Genomic DNA, 12,846 nt, shown 5'->3' with positions numbered 1-12,846 from the left:
CAGTGTTTCACTGGTATATGTATATGCATACTTAACTGTACAGTCGAGCCTTGTCAGCGAGGGGAGGCTTAAACCCACATTTCATTTTGGACATTGTGGCACTCTAAATGAATTGACATTGGTCACTGTTTTCAGAATGGACTGCTTTTCACCCGTTGATAGGTTTATCAGGCTTGGAGTGTTTTTGCCTCTTCCTGCAAAAGATCTTGATGCTTCTCATTATTGTATCTACACCAAAATGTTGCCCTAAAAGTTATTTTTTCTTTCCTTTTTTTTTTGGTATTTTAAAGATGCATATTTCATTTTTGGCAAATGGACCAGCACCTTCTACAGCTGATCCAGCATTCTATTTATCCTACCTGATCTTTACCCTTTCAGATATTTGTTCATTACTTTCCCTTGTTTAAAAAAAAAAAAAAAAAAGAGCTTATTGAAAGAAATGAAATAAAGCAGTTGTGATTTCTTAAATGTACAGGTGGTTCTGTATTTTCACTTTGCCATATTAAAATCCGTTGAATTCTTGTGGAAGAAACTTTGGGGAATTAATTTTAGTTTTGGAAATGTTAATATAAATGCTGGCTGTCCTAATGTTATTTCATTGACTGATGTCAGTAAGCCTGTGCATATTTTTCCTTAAACACTAAGTGCAGTGGTTTTGTTTTTGAACTCTTAATTTTCCTCTTAAAATGCTTTTGCCCAGAGAAACAACGGTTGTAGTTACACAAATTTTGGCCCTTTACCCATACATTTGTATTTGGTTACCCCCTGGTTTGTTCAGCATCACCTGCAGTTTCTACCTTTCGCACAGACTTGCTACACAAACCAGTCAACTGTCAAACATCTGCTTTGTTGCACGAATTTGCCTGTGCAGGAATCAGCAAATTTGCATTTTCTTTCCCCCTTTCAGTTACTAAAACAGGATATAAGGGGGGCCAGGTCAGTGTTTGCATTTTAAGGTGCCTCTTTAGAAGTCAGCGCACACTTTACCGTGGCCCCCAACCTGGGAATTGGAGAGAACTGATCATTAGATAGATTATTGTCTGACAGTCTCTTCAGGGAATAACCTGTGAGCATTCAAAACCATGAAAATGGTTGTTTGCCCAGGAGCTTTTTAGGAAGTAAAAAACACTATAAAAAGATTTTTTCAAATAAAAAAAGCATATAAAACCTTGCGATTTTAGTTTAATTTATACTTTAGGACAGGAAACTTAAAAGAAATCTTGACTGTATTGTTCAAATCGAATTACCGTAATGCGCATTACCGCAATACACCGTTTTCGAGCGCACCTGAAAACACCAGCGCGCTGACGTCACAGTGTCAAATTCCGGGGATACTTGCGGGACAAAGAAAGCTTGTCTGGACGGGAACTTTGCATCGCTCCTGCAAGACAAAACAAAACAGTAGATGAAAAATAAAAAAAGAGGAGAGAAGCCGTTACAGTGGTCATCTCACTGCTGGATTTATTAACTTTACTGCCAAGCATTGTCCGCTGAGGTAGGAGGCGTTCAGAGAACTTCTCTCCGGGATTCCTGGACTGACAAAGCTGCTCGCACGGAAAATTGATTATCCGTGTCTTTCTTGGCCAGGTATTCCTTTGAAAGCATTATTTTATTCCGAACTAAAGAGAATAAATACACAAACTACAGTCACTGATTTATCATCAAAGCTGACAACTTAAAAATCTTACTTGTAAGTAAACAATAGTCCCGTTACTATAAAAGATGCTAGCTAAACTTCCCTTGGCTTCGGGCTAAAACTGCCAGCTAAACACTTCGATACTTTTTGACTGATATGCAGTTTCTCTATCTATCAATTATTATTTTACATTACCTAGATAATTGAATGAAGATAGATTTTAAATAAAATTCCAGCTAAAGATGAGCTCTGCGCAAAACTGAGAATCAGCTGAATCTGTTGAGTTCAGAGTCTAAAATGCTGATAATATTTGCTCTTTAAGCATGCTAAATGATGAAGTCCAATAGGTTTGTAATGTCTTTCCCAGTATAAAAATATATTTCTACCCCCACACAATGTGCTTATGATGTAAATATTTTCTTTTCTGCAGGTTGGACTGTTAGAATGCCTCCACTTGGAAGTGCATTTGTTTAATGCAGTTTCTTCAACATACAATTGATGAAAAAAAAATCAACTACACATTTCAGCTTCCTTTTCAGCTAATTGTTGTAATGTTGCTGTTTAAATTCAAGTTTTATTTTCCTGCTATACATTAAATGATCTCAAAAATTCATCCTGTACCCCTTCAAAGTCTCACTGTAATGGGACAGTGAGCCAAATATAGGTGATGCCAGTGAGGAGAGTATGGTCTCTCCCTGGTGGAGAGGTAAGTCCCTACACATTAGCCAGTGAAACTGTTCATTTACACAATAATGTGAACTATTTTTATACCATATACCATATTTTATTTGATTATTACTATTAAAACTATTTTTCTATATCTTTAAAATCCAATCTGTGTTTACTCAAAAAGGCTGTGTGTTATTATCTCAATCTAATATTGCAGCTGAACAGCTCACAGTGGGTGTGTTATGAGATACACATGTCATATCTGAGTTTTAAGACATTTATCTAACTGAGGTCAGGGTTTGTAAAAATGCATTGAGTGCATATCTTAAGACATGTGCCCTGCAAATCAACTGCAGGTCTGTGGCTGTAACACAGGATGGCTAAAAAGGCCGGTGTCCGGCCCGATGAAGGCCTGATGATGATGCAAGAGCTTGACGACCGGCTGAAAGAGCAGATTGACAAATTGGAACATGTTCGCCTGGCTGCCATTGAACTTAAAGACAATTTATCTGGGGTATGTTGGGCACACAATAAATCAGCGTGTGATACAAACTTGAAACAAGAGACTTTCTTATTGTTATGACATTTTTTCTTCAACTGCAGAGCAACAATGATCTCTCTCAGAGTATCAGTGATCACCTGGAATGGTTGAATCATCTTTCAGAGAGAGTGGAGACACTTCACATGAACACAACTGTTTTTGTACAGGTAAGTGACAGGGAAATCAAGAAACTATGAGGAAGTGAGATAATTTGACTTCAGTCTGCTAACTGAAAGTACAATTCATAGTAGAACCCAAATTCCCAAAAAGCTGGGACAGTGTGTAAAATGTAAATAAAAAAAGATTGCAATGATTTAAAAACCTCACAAGCCCATACTTCATTCCTGATTTACCATAAAAAGCTATACCAGATGTTGAAACTGGAACATTTTAACATTTCATGACAACATTTGCCCATTTTGAATTTGATGACCGCTTCTCTGAAAGGTTGGAACAGAGGCGAAAAAAAAAAAAGCTGGAACAGTAATTTGAGCAAATCAAAAACAACCAGGGGAGCATTTGACAACTAATTTGGTTAACTGGCAACAGGTCAGTAACATGACTGGGTATAAAAGGAACATTCCAGAGAGGCAGAGCCTCTCAGATGTATATAGTGACATACATTTACTAATCTGCAAACAAACTGCATCTTAAAATTGTGAAACAATTTTAGAAAAATGTTCCTCCAGTGAAAATTGCGAATAATTAGTACATCCCACCATCAATAGCCTACAGTATATTTAAAAGATTCAGAGAATTTGGAGGAATTTCTGTGGGAAAGGGACAAAGCTGTAGAAGTGGTTTCTTTGGGCCCTGGGGTGGCACTGCATTAAAAACAGGCAGGTATCTCTACTGGACATCACTCCAAGGGCTCAGGAATAATTTCAGGAATCACTGTCTGTGAACACAGTTTACCCTGCAATCCACTAAACAAGCTAAAATCAAAGCGGTGTCATACAAAGCACAAGCAGTGCTATGTAAAGCCAGTCCTGAAATACAGCCAGCTTCTCTGGGCTGAAGCTTATTTAAAATGGTCTGCAGTCAGATAAATCAAAATTGAAAATCTTTTTGGAAACCACCAAAAATGTGGACAGTCCAGCTTGTTAACAGTGGTCAGTCCGAAAGCATGCGCCTCTGATGGTATGGGAATAAGCTGAATGCTTTCTTACTGATTAACAGAACAAGACTAAAAACATGTTTAAAAAAAATGGCCCAACACAATAACGTATTTAGAGACATCTGAGAAATATTCTCATTTGCTGTTCAATCCTTTTCTTTACAAATATATATTGAACTCTTGTGGCAGATACGAGTACAACAACATAACTTTGCCACAAAGCAAAACACATTTTATTTCGGTTTTCTCTCAGGTTCAGCAGGAAAGTTAACAACAAATAACACAATATTTATGCTTGATTTGGTGTGCTAATTATTGATCCAATCAATATATTGTTTAATACATGGTCGGCTGGACAGACCTTAAGCACTCATTTTGCCTGGTCTTTTTTTCAGATGAATCCAAAACCTCGTGTTTGGGCAGGGAAACAGGGCTCCAAACATGGCCACCGCTGGGGGCGTCTCCAACCGGCTGAGGATGCCCAGTCTGAATTTGGCTGGTCACCCATACGCACACGGCGCAACAGTGATGCTGCCTCAGAAATGTCCTGTAACTGGTGACCTGGAATAGTGTGGCCTGTAACACAAAGCTGAAATACACTGCACACATGAATCACACACAGCATTGATTCTCAAATCTACACTTTACTTATACTGCAATACTAGACTTTTTAAAGTACTGTGGTGGTACCGTTTTAATAAAAGAATCCTTTGCCAAGCCTTCTTCGATACGGTACGGACTATGGCTTTTGTCTTCTGTTGCTCACCAGCAAATGATTAACATGGTACCACAATGAGTCTCTTCTTGGTCATACAGGAAATTTTCATGCATGTCCCTTGTTTTCCAAAACATTTGCCTGCTGATCTTTCTGTGATTTGTTGCAAATTTACGTATAAGTAAATTACTTTTTCATTATTTCTTTTTGAGTTCCATTTATCATTTTTAAACTTTTTTTTTATCTTAAACCATTTCTAGGTCCTTTTTGGTAATGTTGACGTGAAAAAAATGGCAGAATAATCATGGTACATCATAATCTCTAAGAATATTTTTTTAAATAAAAACCTTACTGATTAATTTGGTTAAAAACAATAAAAATCCCCTTGAGTGCTGTTGAGGTGTGAGTGAAATTATTTGATATTTTGAAAAGCGTGACGTATTTCCTGCTCGTTCCGTCAGCAATATTCACAGCTGAACTTGGTAATATACCAACGTTTTTTAGCGATTATACATTATTATAATATGACGACATACAGTATGTAGTGAATATCCAGTCTGATGTAAGATTACGTTGAAGTTTGTAAGCAGGCTTCACTTCCGCCCTACCGCGTGGTTGGAAACATGTCGATGTGGATGTAGGTCAATGTTTTTGGCCAGAAGGGGACGCCGTCGACGCTTCATGACCGTATTGTTAATCTCCCCGTTGTAAATAAAGCTTCGCTAGTACGCGTGGGTGATATTTCAGGAAGGGAACGGACGCTTCGCGTAACCGATCCACGGAACGTCTCAAGGCACTAAGTTGAATTTATTTTTGTATCAACTAAAGACGTTACGGTCAGCGACTAAATCTACCCCCGACAAAGAAATATGGCAGAAAGCGACTGGGACACCGTGACTGTTCTGAGGAAGAAGGGGCCGACTGCTGCCCAGGCCAAATCCAAGCAGGTTAGCCCGGGTCTCCGGAGCACACTTTCACCGAGCCCGAGTGTCGCTGGGACTTCGCAGAACGTCCGACCGAGCTGCTGCGGTATCACACGGTTTCGTTTTTTCGTGAATTTGAATCGAACAAGCAGACGCTTTGTGGTTTTGGTTCGATAGCAACAAGAAACATGGCCGTTTTGTGACTAGCGGCTCGTCAACTTGGCAGTAGTTGGCCGGGTGAGGACCGGGGGAAGTCCCCCGGTACACTCGGGTCTTCCGACGGCTACGTTTGCTCTAAACCGAACGGACATGCTAACGTCCAGGAGCTATGCTAACCAAGCAGCTAGTCGCTCAACCCAACACCTTCAAACACGCCAGACACGATGTAAATCTCAGGATAAACTCTTGTTTTTGACTTACTACTATTATTTTACTCTCATGAACTCTCATTATTTATTTTCAATTCATTATATGACGCCAAAGGGTGTCAAAATATAAAACTAATTTTGCCTTCATTGGCTAAAGCTAATCATTTCTGCTCCCTTGAATTGACAGTGCTACGTCACAGTTTGTCAGCAGTGTGTCTTAACAGTTAACTGACAAAATCGACCAGGAGGCAGGTTGGGTCGATACCGATTTAAATTCTGTTTAGTCAGTTAATTTGCAGAAAGGATGTGGTTGACCTGAAATCAACAAAGGCAACATGGGCTTAGTAAAAAAAAAAGACACCTGGATGTTGAGTTACAGAAACTTATTGCCTCTCCATTCTTTGTTTTTCTCTCCTTCCTCAGGCCATCACTACTGCTCAGAGACGAGGGGAAGAAGTTGAGACAACCAAGAAATGTAAATTAAAGAATTCTGTACAGATTTGATAATGACCACAGTTCACTTGTTTTGAGTTCTCAGTATTTCGATGATTCAGGTTCTCTGCTCTATAGGCAAAACAACTAGATTGAATAAAGACAGTAACATAATGCAATTGACCTTATTCAGAACAGATAGATTTTTGTATAAAATGAAGTCACAAAATGGGTACAAGAACAATTCCTTTAAAGTCAAAGTTGATAGTTTATTCTTTCATATACAGAGGAACTGGGCTCTTCAACAAAACATAAATAGACGGCCCCTGTTGTCCTCTTTGAACATATTCTGTGAAACATTATCACGTGACCTGGTCATAAAATCAGACATCCTTTTGTGACTGAGATATTTAAAGATACTTCTCACCTAAAACTCTTAAAATTCAAAAGATATTGAGAAATGGCATGAGCCACAGCAGTTGTTGACATTGTGTCAAGACAGGTATTGCCTACACACTTCGAAGCATCACTAAATACTGGAGTGCTCTTCAGCCACAATACACAATTTTATACCCAAAGATGTCACGTCCTATTGGCCAGTATTGTCTGAATTCCAAATTAAGCTGTAGTATGCATGCATGCATAAACTTATTTTTCGTATATGCATGTGCCTTTTTTGGGCAATAGACAGTGTCAGTAGGCACTGAATATAAACATTAGCTTGTTTAATTGTCGTATAAATCATATTGACATCCCACAATCTGCAATTGTGTGGGGGCTTTACCAAAGCTGAGCAGGCAGATTGTAAACCCATCTTGGTTGTATGTTCTAGCCAAGTCGTAACCCTGCTCAATTCAGTGTTTTTGTTGGAGCGTGCTAATTGTCTTGTATGATTCCTCATCATTTCTTTCGTATTCACAGGGTCTGCAGGGCAAAACAAGCAGCATCTTGTAACAAAGAACACTGCAAAGCTTGACCGCGAGACAGAGGAGCTGCACCATGACAGAGTTCCTCTGGAGGTGGGCAAGGTCATTCAGAAAGGGAGACAGGACAGAGGTCTGACCCAGAAAGATCTCGCCACTGTGAGTTTCTTTTGCATCTATAACGCAGTCAGGAATACTCAAAATATTAATCATATTAAAAAAAAAACGGTATATACGTGTGTGTGTGTGCGCGTTTGTTGTCTTATACAGTTGTTTTAAATATTTGATATTTTTGAAAATTGAAAGGCTCATAAAAGCTATGGATATTTACCGATAAAACCCATATGACCACACAGTTTGCTCATGGTTCATACTTAAGCTCCTAGTTAAATCCAAAACAAAATTGCTAAACAAAGAACCTGCTAGGTTTAAAACACTGTACTTTTTCCAATGAAATGTTACGAACAAAGAAGTGGGTTCTCGCAAGTTTTTCTGTGAAGCACACTTCATCATCGGAGTGAAGAAAATAGATTGCTCCAAAAAGTTAGTCAGACTGGTGTTTATAGATACTTGTTCTGTACATCTTCAGTACATTACATTTTGCTGATAGCAAGTAACAGAAAAGATGTAAGATGTCTCTGACAGCAATGTATGAGTGTCTGTCTTATCATACGGTTACTACGGAAATGTTATCCCTCTATGAGATGTGGGGATCCTGTTTCAAGCTTGGGAAACAAAGTGAACAGAATCACTCCTTGTTGTTTATTATATAAAAAGAAAATCCTCAAACTCCTCACTTTGAATTTTCCGCACCAACCAATGCATCAAGTTTGGTGTCTCATTGCATGCTGAGATCTTGTGCCAACTTTGGGGCTTGTAGTTGCACCAAATGATCAATTTGTGTATTTAAAATTGTTTCCATAGAAAATTAATGAGAAACCTCAAGTAATCGCCGACTACGAGTGTGGGAAAGCAATCCCCAACAACCAGGTCCTGGGCAAGATAGAGAGAGCACTCGGTAAGGGCCCCTTGTTAGTCCCACCTCAGGGAAACTTAATGTGCCCGTCCTAAGTATGTCATGTTCATCAAGTCCCAACACTCAGTTGTGTTCATGTGTGTCATGAACAGGACTGAAACTTCGTGGGAAGGATATTGGCCTACCCCTGGAGGCAAAACCCAAGAAGAAATGAACACAAAGCCTCGAAATCAGCCCCCCCGTCCCCTCTTTTCCTCAATTAGTGAAATATGTTCCTCTCCCAACCCTCGAGATCCCTCTCCTTCCTCTCCCCACCCCTCTCACTTCCTGGGCTGATCTCACCTGCGTCCTGCCTGTGGACCTGGTGCTCCCAACATGTTTAAAGGCTGCGCGCTGACAAGTCGGCGGAAGCACGTTTGTGATCATATAAAAGGGTTGATCAACTGAATGCATTTTTTTTAAGCATCACAAAAGATCAGATGTTTTTTTCGCCTACATCTGCTTAGGCTTTGGCGTGAATAATTTTTTTTTTTTCTAGGTGGTGGTTGTAAAATCATTTCACAGGTGATTTGCTTCTCATGACCAGGCTCATTAACTTAGGTTCTAAGCATGATGTTCAGCCAAAAGTGCTTGATTGCAACTCTTTTTTTTTTTTTTTCTCTCCCACATTCATAACGAAGAGTGGATGTAATTTCATTTTTGAAATACTTTAATGCTGTGCTTTATTTTGATCAAAAACTAAAGTTTGGCATTTCACAACATTTCTTGGCGTGAATTTTGTCCGACAATTTCACAACACAACACAATGACGTGCTTCTCAAGAAGGAATCCTGGCAGTTTCGGTAAACCTGATGGAACATAATCCGCTGTTGAACCAGAAGCAGGAGGCATTTTTTTTTATTACTCCAGATAGTATCAAGACCAAGTTCAAATATTCTCAAAATCATCACAAAATAATTCCCCAAATGTAACATTTTTGGATGTTTTGGCAAAACAAAATTCCTTAAAACGTCCCTGGACTACCGAAACAAATGTCTTGAAAGTTCTTCAATTGAATTTGGTTTCTCACACAAACACACACACACACACACACACATACACACACACACTCAAATCAAAACTGTCTCATAACCCACACCTTTTCTATATTTCATTCTAAAGGTGCATTTATGAACACCTACTACTCCAGTAGTCACTTTGCCCTAAATATTTGCACAGCTTAACTGCTGATAGTGTTGTTATGTAACATAGCAGTGCCATTTTCACGTTTCGGTAATCTTGTACAAATATCTGCTCGGGGTCATGAGTATCTGGCACTGGGTCACGGTGTGTTAAAGTGTGAGAACTAGAAGAGACTGGCCTTGGAAAAAGCTCGACTGTGTTTTCGATTCTACAGCTCTTAACTCCTCCATGGTTCTCCTGTTTTGCAAGTGTAAGATTTGAGGTGGCGCTGCCAGTGCTAGACTCCTTTCTTTTATTAAAGATTCATGAGCCTCATTGATATTTGACAGGGAGAAGTGCAGGGGTGCAATGCACTCAAGGACTCGGAGAGAATATGCTGCCGAGCAGTGAGCATGGTAGAAAACAGAGTTGTACAATCTCCGGAAGATATGCAGCAGTTTGATAAGACACACCAAACTGCCTTGACGCGCGACTGAGGAAGTGAAGTGGTTCTATGTCTCTGTTTGTGCCCCTTTGATCGACTGGCAACCTGTCCAGACTCATCGGCATAGACAATAAATGAATGAATCTTGAGAACATCATGGATTCTACTGAGATTTTGTAGATTCAAATGGTAGATAAATAACACATCTTATTTAAATCAGACTTTTCAATAATTTCAATTGATTTTAGCCATTATATACCCACACATAGTTTTCCCCTCCTATTTTCTGGTACCTCCAGTTAATATATAGAGAAAGAGGGACGAAATAAAAAAAGAAAAAAAACCATGAATCACATTGTATGACTTTTTAACAATTTTTTTGTAAATTACTGGGTCAAATAAGTATTTGATCCCTTGCTTATCAGCCAGATTTCTGACCCTCAAAGACCTGTTCCTCTGGTTTTTGAGTGTCCAATGACACTCTACTCATCATTCTAATTGAGTAGTACCTATTTGAGGTTATTAGCTTTCTTAAAGACACCTATGCACCCCACAATCTGTCAAAATGTAGCAGCCAACATGAGTAAAACCAAACAGCTGCCAAAAGACACAAGACAAAATTGCTGACATTCACAAAAGCTGGAAAGTGCTACAAGCAGCTAGGTGAAAAAAGAATAACCAAGCCATTGTCAGAAAATGGAAGAGGCTAATGATGACTATCTGTCCCTCGGACTGGGGCCCAGATCTCTCCTTGTGGGGTATCAATGATGCTAAGAAAGGTGAAGAATCAGCCCAGAACTACACGGGAGGAGCTGGTCAGTGACCTGAAGACAGTTGGGACCACCGTTTCCAAAGCTACTATCAGTAATACACTTAGACATAATACCATACCTACAGTGAAGCATGGGGGTGGAAGCATCATGCTCTGGGGGTGTTTTTCAGCCAGGACCACGGCACTGTTTTAAGGAGAGGATGAACAGAGCCATGTATTATATGATATTGGGCAAAAACCTCCTTCCCTAGATGGCTGGGTCTTCCAACAAATGGTCAGGAAAGCCGAGGAGTGGCTCCGTGAGAAGTATATCAAGGTTCTGGAATGGCCCAGCCAGTCTCCAGACCTAAATCCAACATAAAATCTTTGGAGGAGCTGGAACTCCTTGTTGCTCAGCGACAGCCCAAAACCTGAGAGATCTAGAGAAGACCTGTATGGAGGAGTGGGACAAAATCCCTGCTGCAGTGTGTGCAAATCTAGTGAACACCTACATGAACATTCGACCTCTGTAATTGTTAACAAAGGTTTCTGTACCAAACATTAAAATTGTTTGAGTCAAGGGATCAAATAAATATTTTACCCTGTAATTTTAAAATTAAATTGTTAAAAAATTCATACAATGGGATTTTTTTTTTTGATTCTGTCTCACAGTGGGAATGTAGCAACAATGAAAATTTTAGACAACGCCATGATTTATAAGTAGGAGAACTTGCAAAATCACAGGGGCATCAAAACTTATTGACGTATGTATATATATATATATTATATTTTATATATATATTTCTCACTTAAGCGTTAGAACGTTTTTCATTCAACAATTTTTTCCCCAAAATTCATTTTAACTGATTTATTGAAGAAAAGGTTGAGTGGCAAAATAGCATGAAAATAACAGATTTATATTCCAATTATTTATTTTTTAACTCCGTTTTCAGTGTCAGAGAGTTTATCACAGTTTATGGTCTCTGTATTTGTTGCCTAGCTCTTATTGATAAGATTATGATGGCTGATGTTGAGATTATAAAGAAAAAATTTAAAAAAGATATTTCACTGTTGCCTCACTACCTTGAAATGGGAGCGGAATCATTTTCAGCCCATCACGTTGGCAGGAAGAAAATCCAGGAGTCCCTGTTGCATGACATTCCTGTCAGTTATTCTCGGTCACGTAAACAGTTTTGTCTGCACAACAACATTTGAAGAGGACTAAAGGCCTGCTCAGGTGAAACCAGCAGAGGGAGGCCTACGGAGCATACAGCGATGCATGAAATGCAAACATGACCCACAGAGCACCGCAGTAATAAACCTGGTTCTGTGAGATAAGACCCTCTGGTGCCTGCGGCAAATTTGTAAATCTACTCGCTCATCATTACATACGCTAAGCAGAATTCCCACCTCCCAGCTAGATTCTCCCATTGACAAATCCAATTGCAGTTTACACCCATTTTTGTTTATCTGTAATGTGATGTCACTCACTGCTTCGTTTTTAACTGCATTATAATTGTGTACACAACAAAATACAAATCAAAGAATAGACTGTGTGCTTTTCCATGTCTCATCACGGCTTCCCCCCGTTTTATCGTTCACACCTCACTAGCAGAGTGAAATTTGTTTACAGAATAATGAACCAATTAGAGCTGAGGGAGGACAAAGCTTCAAGATGGTAAGAACTTCCCGGAAATTTTCACTGAAGAAGAATACCGATGGCATGTGAACACAAATGCTCACACATAGACTGATAAAGTCACGTGATAAAAGATCAGTTGGTCGGAAGATAAGAATCTTTTAACCCTTTTGTCATATTTAAAGTATTGGCTTTCACTGCGGTTGCATTTTTGGAATATTTTCCTGCAATAAGGCCCCAAGCTGAAAACCGTATAGACTGCGATGCATATTCTCTTTTCATAAAGAATGCAACCTCTTGCCCTGTGTTCATTTACCACACAAAGGAGGAGGCCTGGCTGTTGTCACGGGGGTATTTGGATTCTTGCTCAACAGGCTGCTTTGCTGTCAGTGTGTGTGTGAATGTGTGTGTGTTGAAGAGAGAGGGAGACAGAGACTGACTGACTTCCCTGGGAACGCCATTGGTCAAAACACCATAGCAACATAGTTCATCCTATGACAAGGTAGCAGCCAGCGGTTTTGAAGGAGTGATGTGAAGCAGAAAGCGTTGC

General features: G+C 39.4%; 2 protein-coding genes across 5 annotated transcripts; both read left to right on the top strand.

Annotated features, from left to right (window-relative positions):
• The first annotated feature begins 1,340 nt into the window (after nucleotides 1–1,340).
• Nucleotides 1,341–5,064, top strand: LOC147231031 (uncharacterized). 4 transcript variants are annotated; one of them, XM_086153054.1, is made up of 5 exons: nucleotides 1,341–1,587; nucleotides 2,287–2,342; nucleotides 2,662–2,819; nucleotides 2,909–3,013; nucleotides 4,359–5,064. In XM_086153054.1, exons 3-5 carry the CDS (start codon nucleotides 2,682–2,684, stop codon nucleotides 4,521–4,523), a joined length of 408 nt encoding a protein of 135 aa, XP_086009180.1. In that variant the 5' UTR covers nucleotides 1,341–1,587; nucleotides 2,287–2,342; nucleotides 2,662–2,681; the 3' UTR covers nucleotides 4,524–5,064. The 4 variants fall into 4 exon arrangements, with proteins under 4 accessions (XP_086009180.1, XP_086009179.1, XP_086009181.1 ...); XM_086153053.1 differs by having other exon boundaries at nucleotides 2,268–2,342; XM_086153055.1 differs by lacking the exon at nucleotides 2,287–2,342 and having other exon boundaries at nucleotides 2,681–2,819.
• A 341-nt stretch (nucleotides 5,065–5,405) lies between these two features.
• On the top strand, nucleotides 5,406–9,061 carry edf1 (endothelial differentiation-related factor 1). Its single transcript, XM_086152100.1, has 5 exons — nucleotides 5,406–5,625; nucleotides 6,393–6,444; nucleotides 7,323–7,483; nucleotides 8,249–8,342; nucleotides 8,453–9,061. The coding sequence occupies exons 1-5, from the start codon at nucleotides 5,548–5,550 to the stop codon at nucleotides 8,512–8,514; spliced, it is 447 nt and encodes a 148-aa protein (XP_086008226.1). The 5' UTR covers nucleotides 5,406–5,547; the 3' UTR covers nucleotides 8,515–9,061.
• The last annotated feature ends 3,785 nt before the right edge of the window (nucleotides 9,062–12,846 follow it).

This window comes from Fistularia commersonii, chromosome 9 (genome assembly GCF_037954325.1).
Source record: "Fistularia commersonii isolate RoL2024-O1a breed Wild chromosome 9, RoL_Fcom_v1.0, whole genome shotgun sequence".
In the NCBI taxonomy this organism is placed as follows: domain Eukaryota; kingdom Metazoa; phylum Chordata; class Actinopteri; order Syngnathiformes; family Fistulariidae; genus Fistularia; species Fistularia commersonii.
This window is presented reverse-complemented; position numbering and strand designations above follow the sequence as displayed.

What these genes read in the sequence shown, in the direction of transcription:
- LOC147231031 (XM_086153055.1), top strand. Translation starts at nt 2,682, where the DNA reads ATGGCTAAAAAGGCCGGTGTCCGGCCCGATGAAGGCCTGATGATGATG. An exon ending in TTAAAGACAATTTATCTGGG is followed by an intron (nt 2,820 to 2,908) that starts GTATGTTGGGCA and finishes CTTCAACTGCAG; the next exon opens with AGCAACAATGATCTCTCTCA. An exon ending in ACACAACTGTTTTTGTACAG is followed by an intron (nt 3,014 to 4,358) that starts GTAAGTGACAGG and finishes TCTTTTTTTCAG; the next exon opens with ATGAATCCAAAACCTCGTGT.
- edf1 (XM_086152100.1), top strand. Translation starts at nt 5,548, where the DNA reads ATGGCAGAAAGCGACTGGGACACCGTGACTGTTCTGAGGAAGAAGGGG. An exon ending in CCCAGGCCAAATCCAAGCAG is followed by an intron (nt 5,626 to 6,392) that starts GTTAGCCCGGGT and finishes CTCCTTCCTCAG; the next exon opens with GCCATCACTACTGCTCAGAG. An exon ending in CCCAGAAAGATCTCGCCACT is followed by an intron (nt 7,484 to 8,248) that starts GTGAGTTTCTTT and finishes TTGTTTCCATAG; the next exon opens with AAAATTAATGAGAAACCTCA.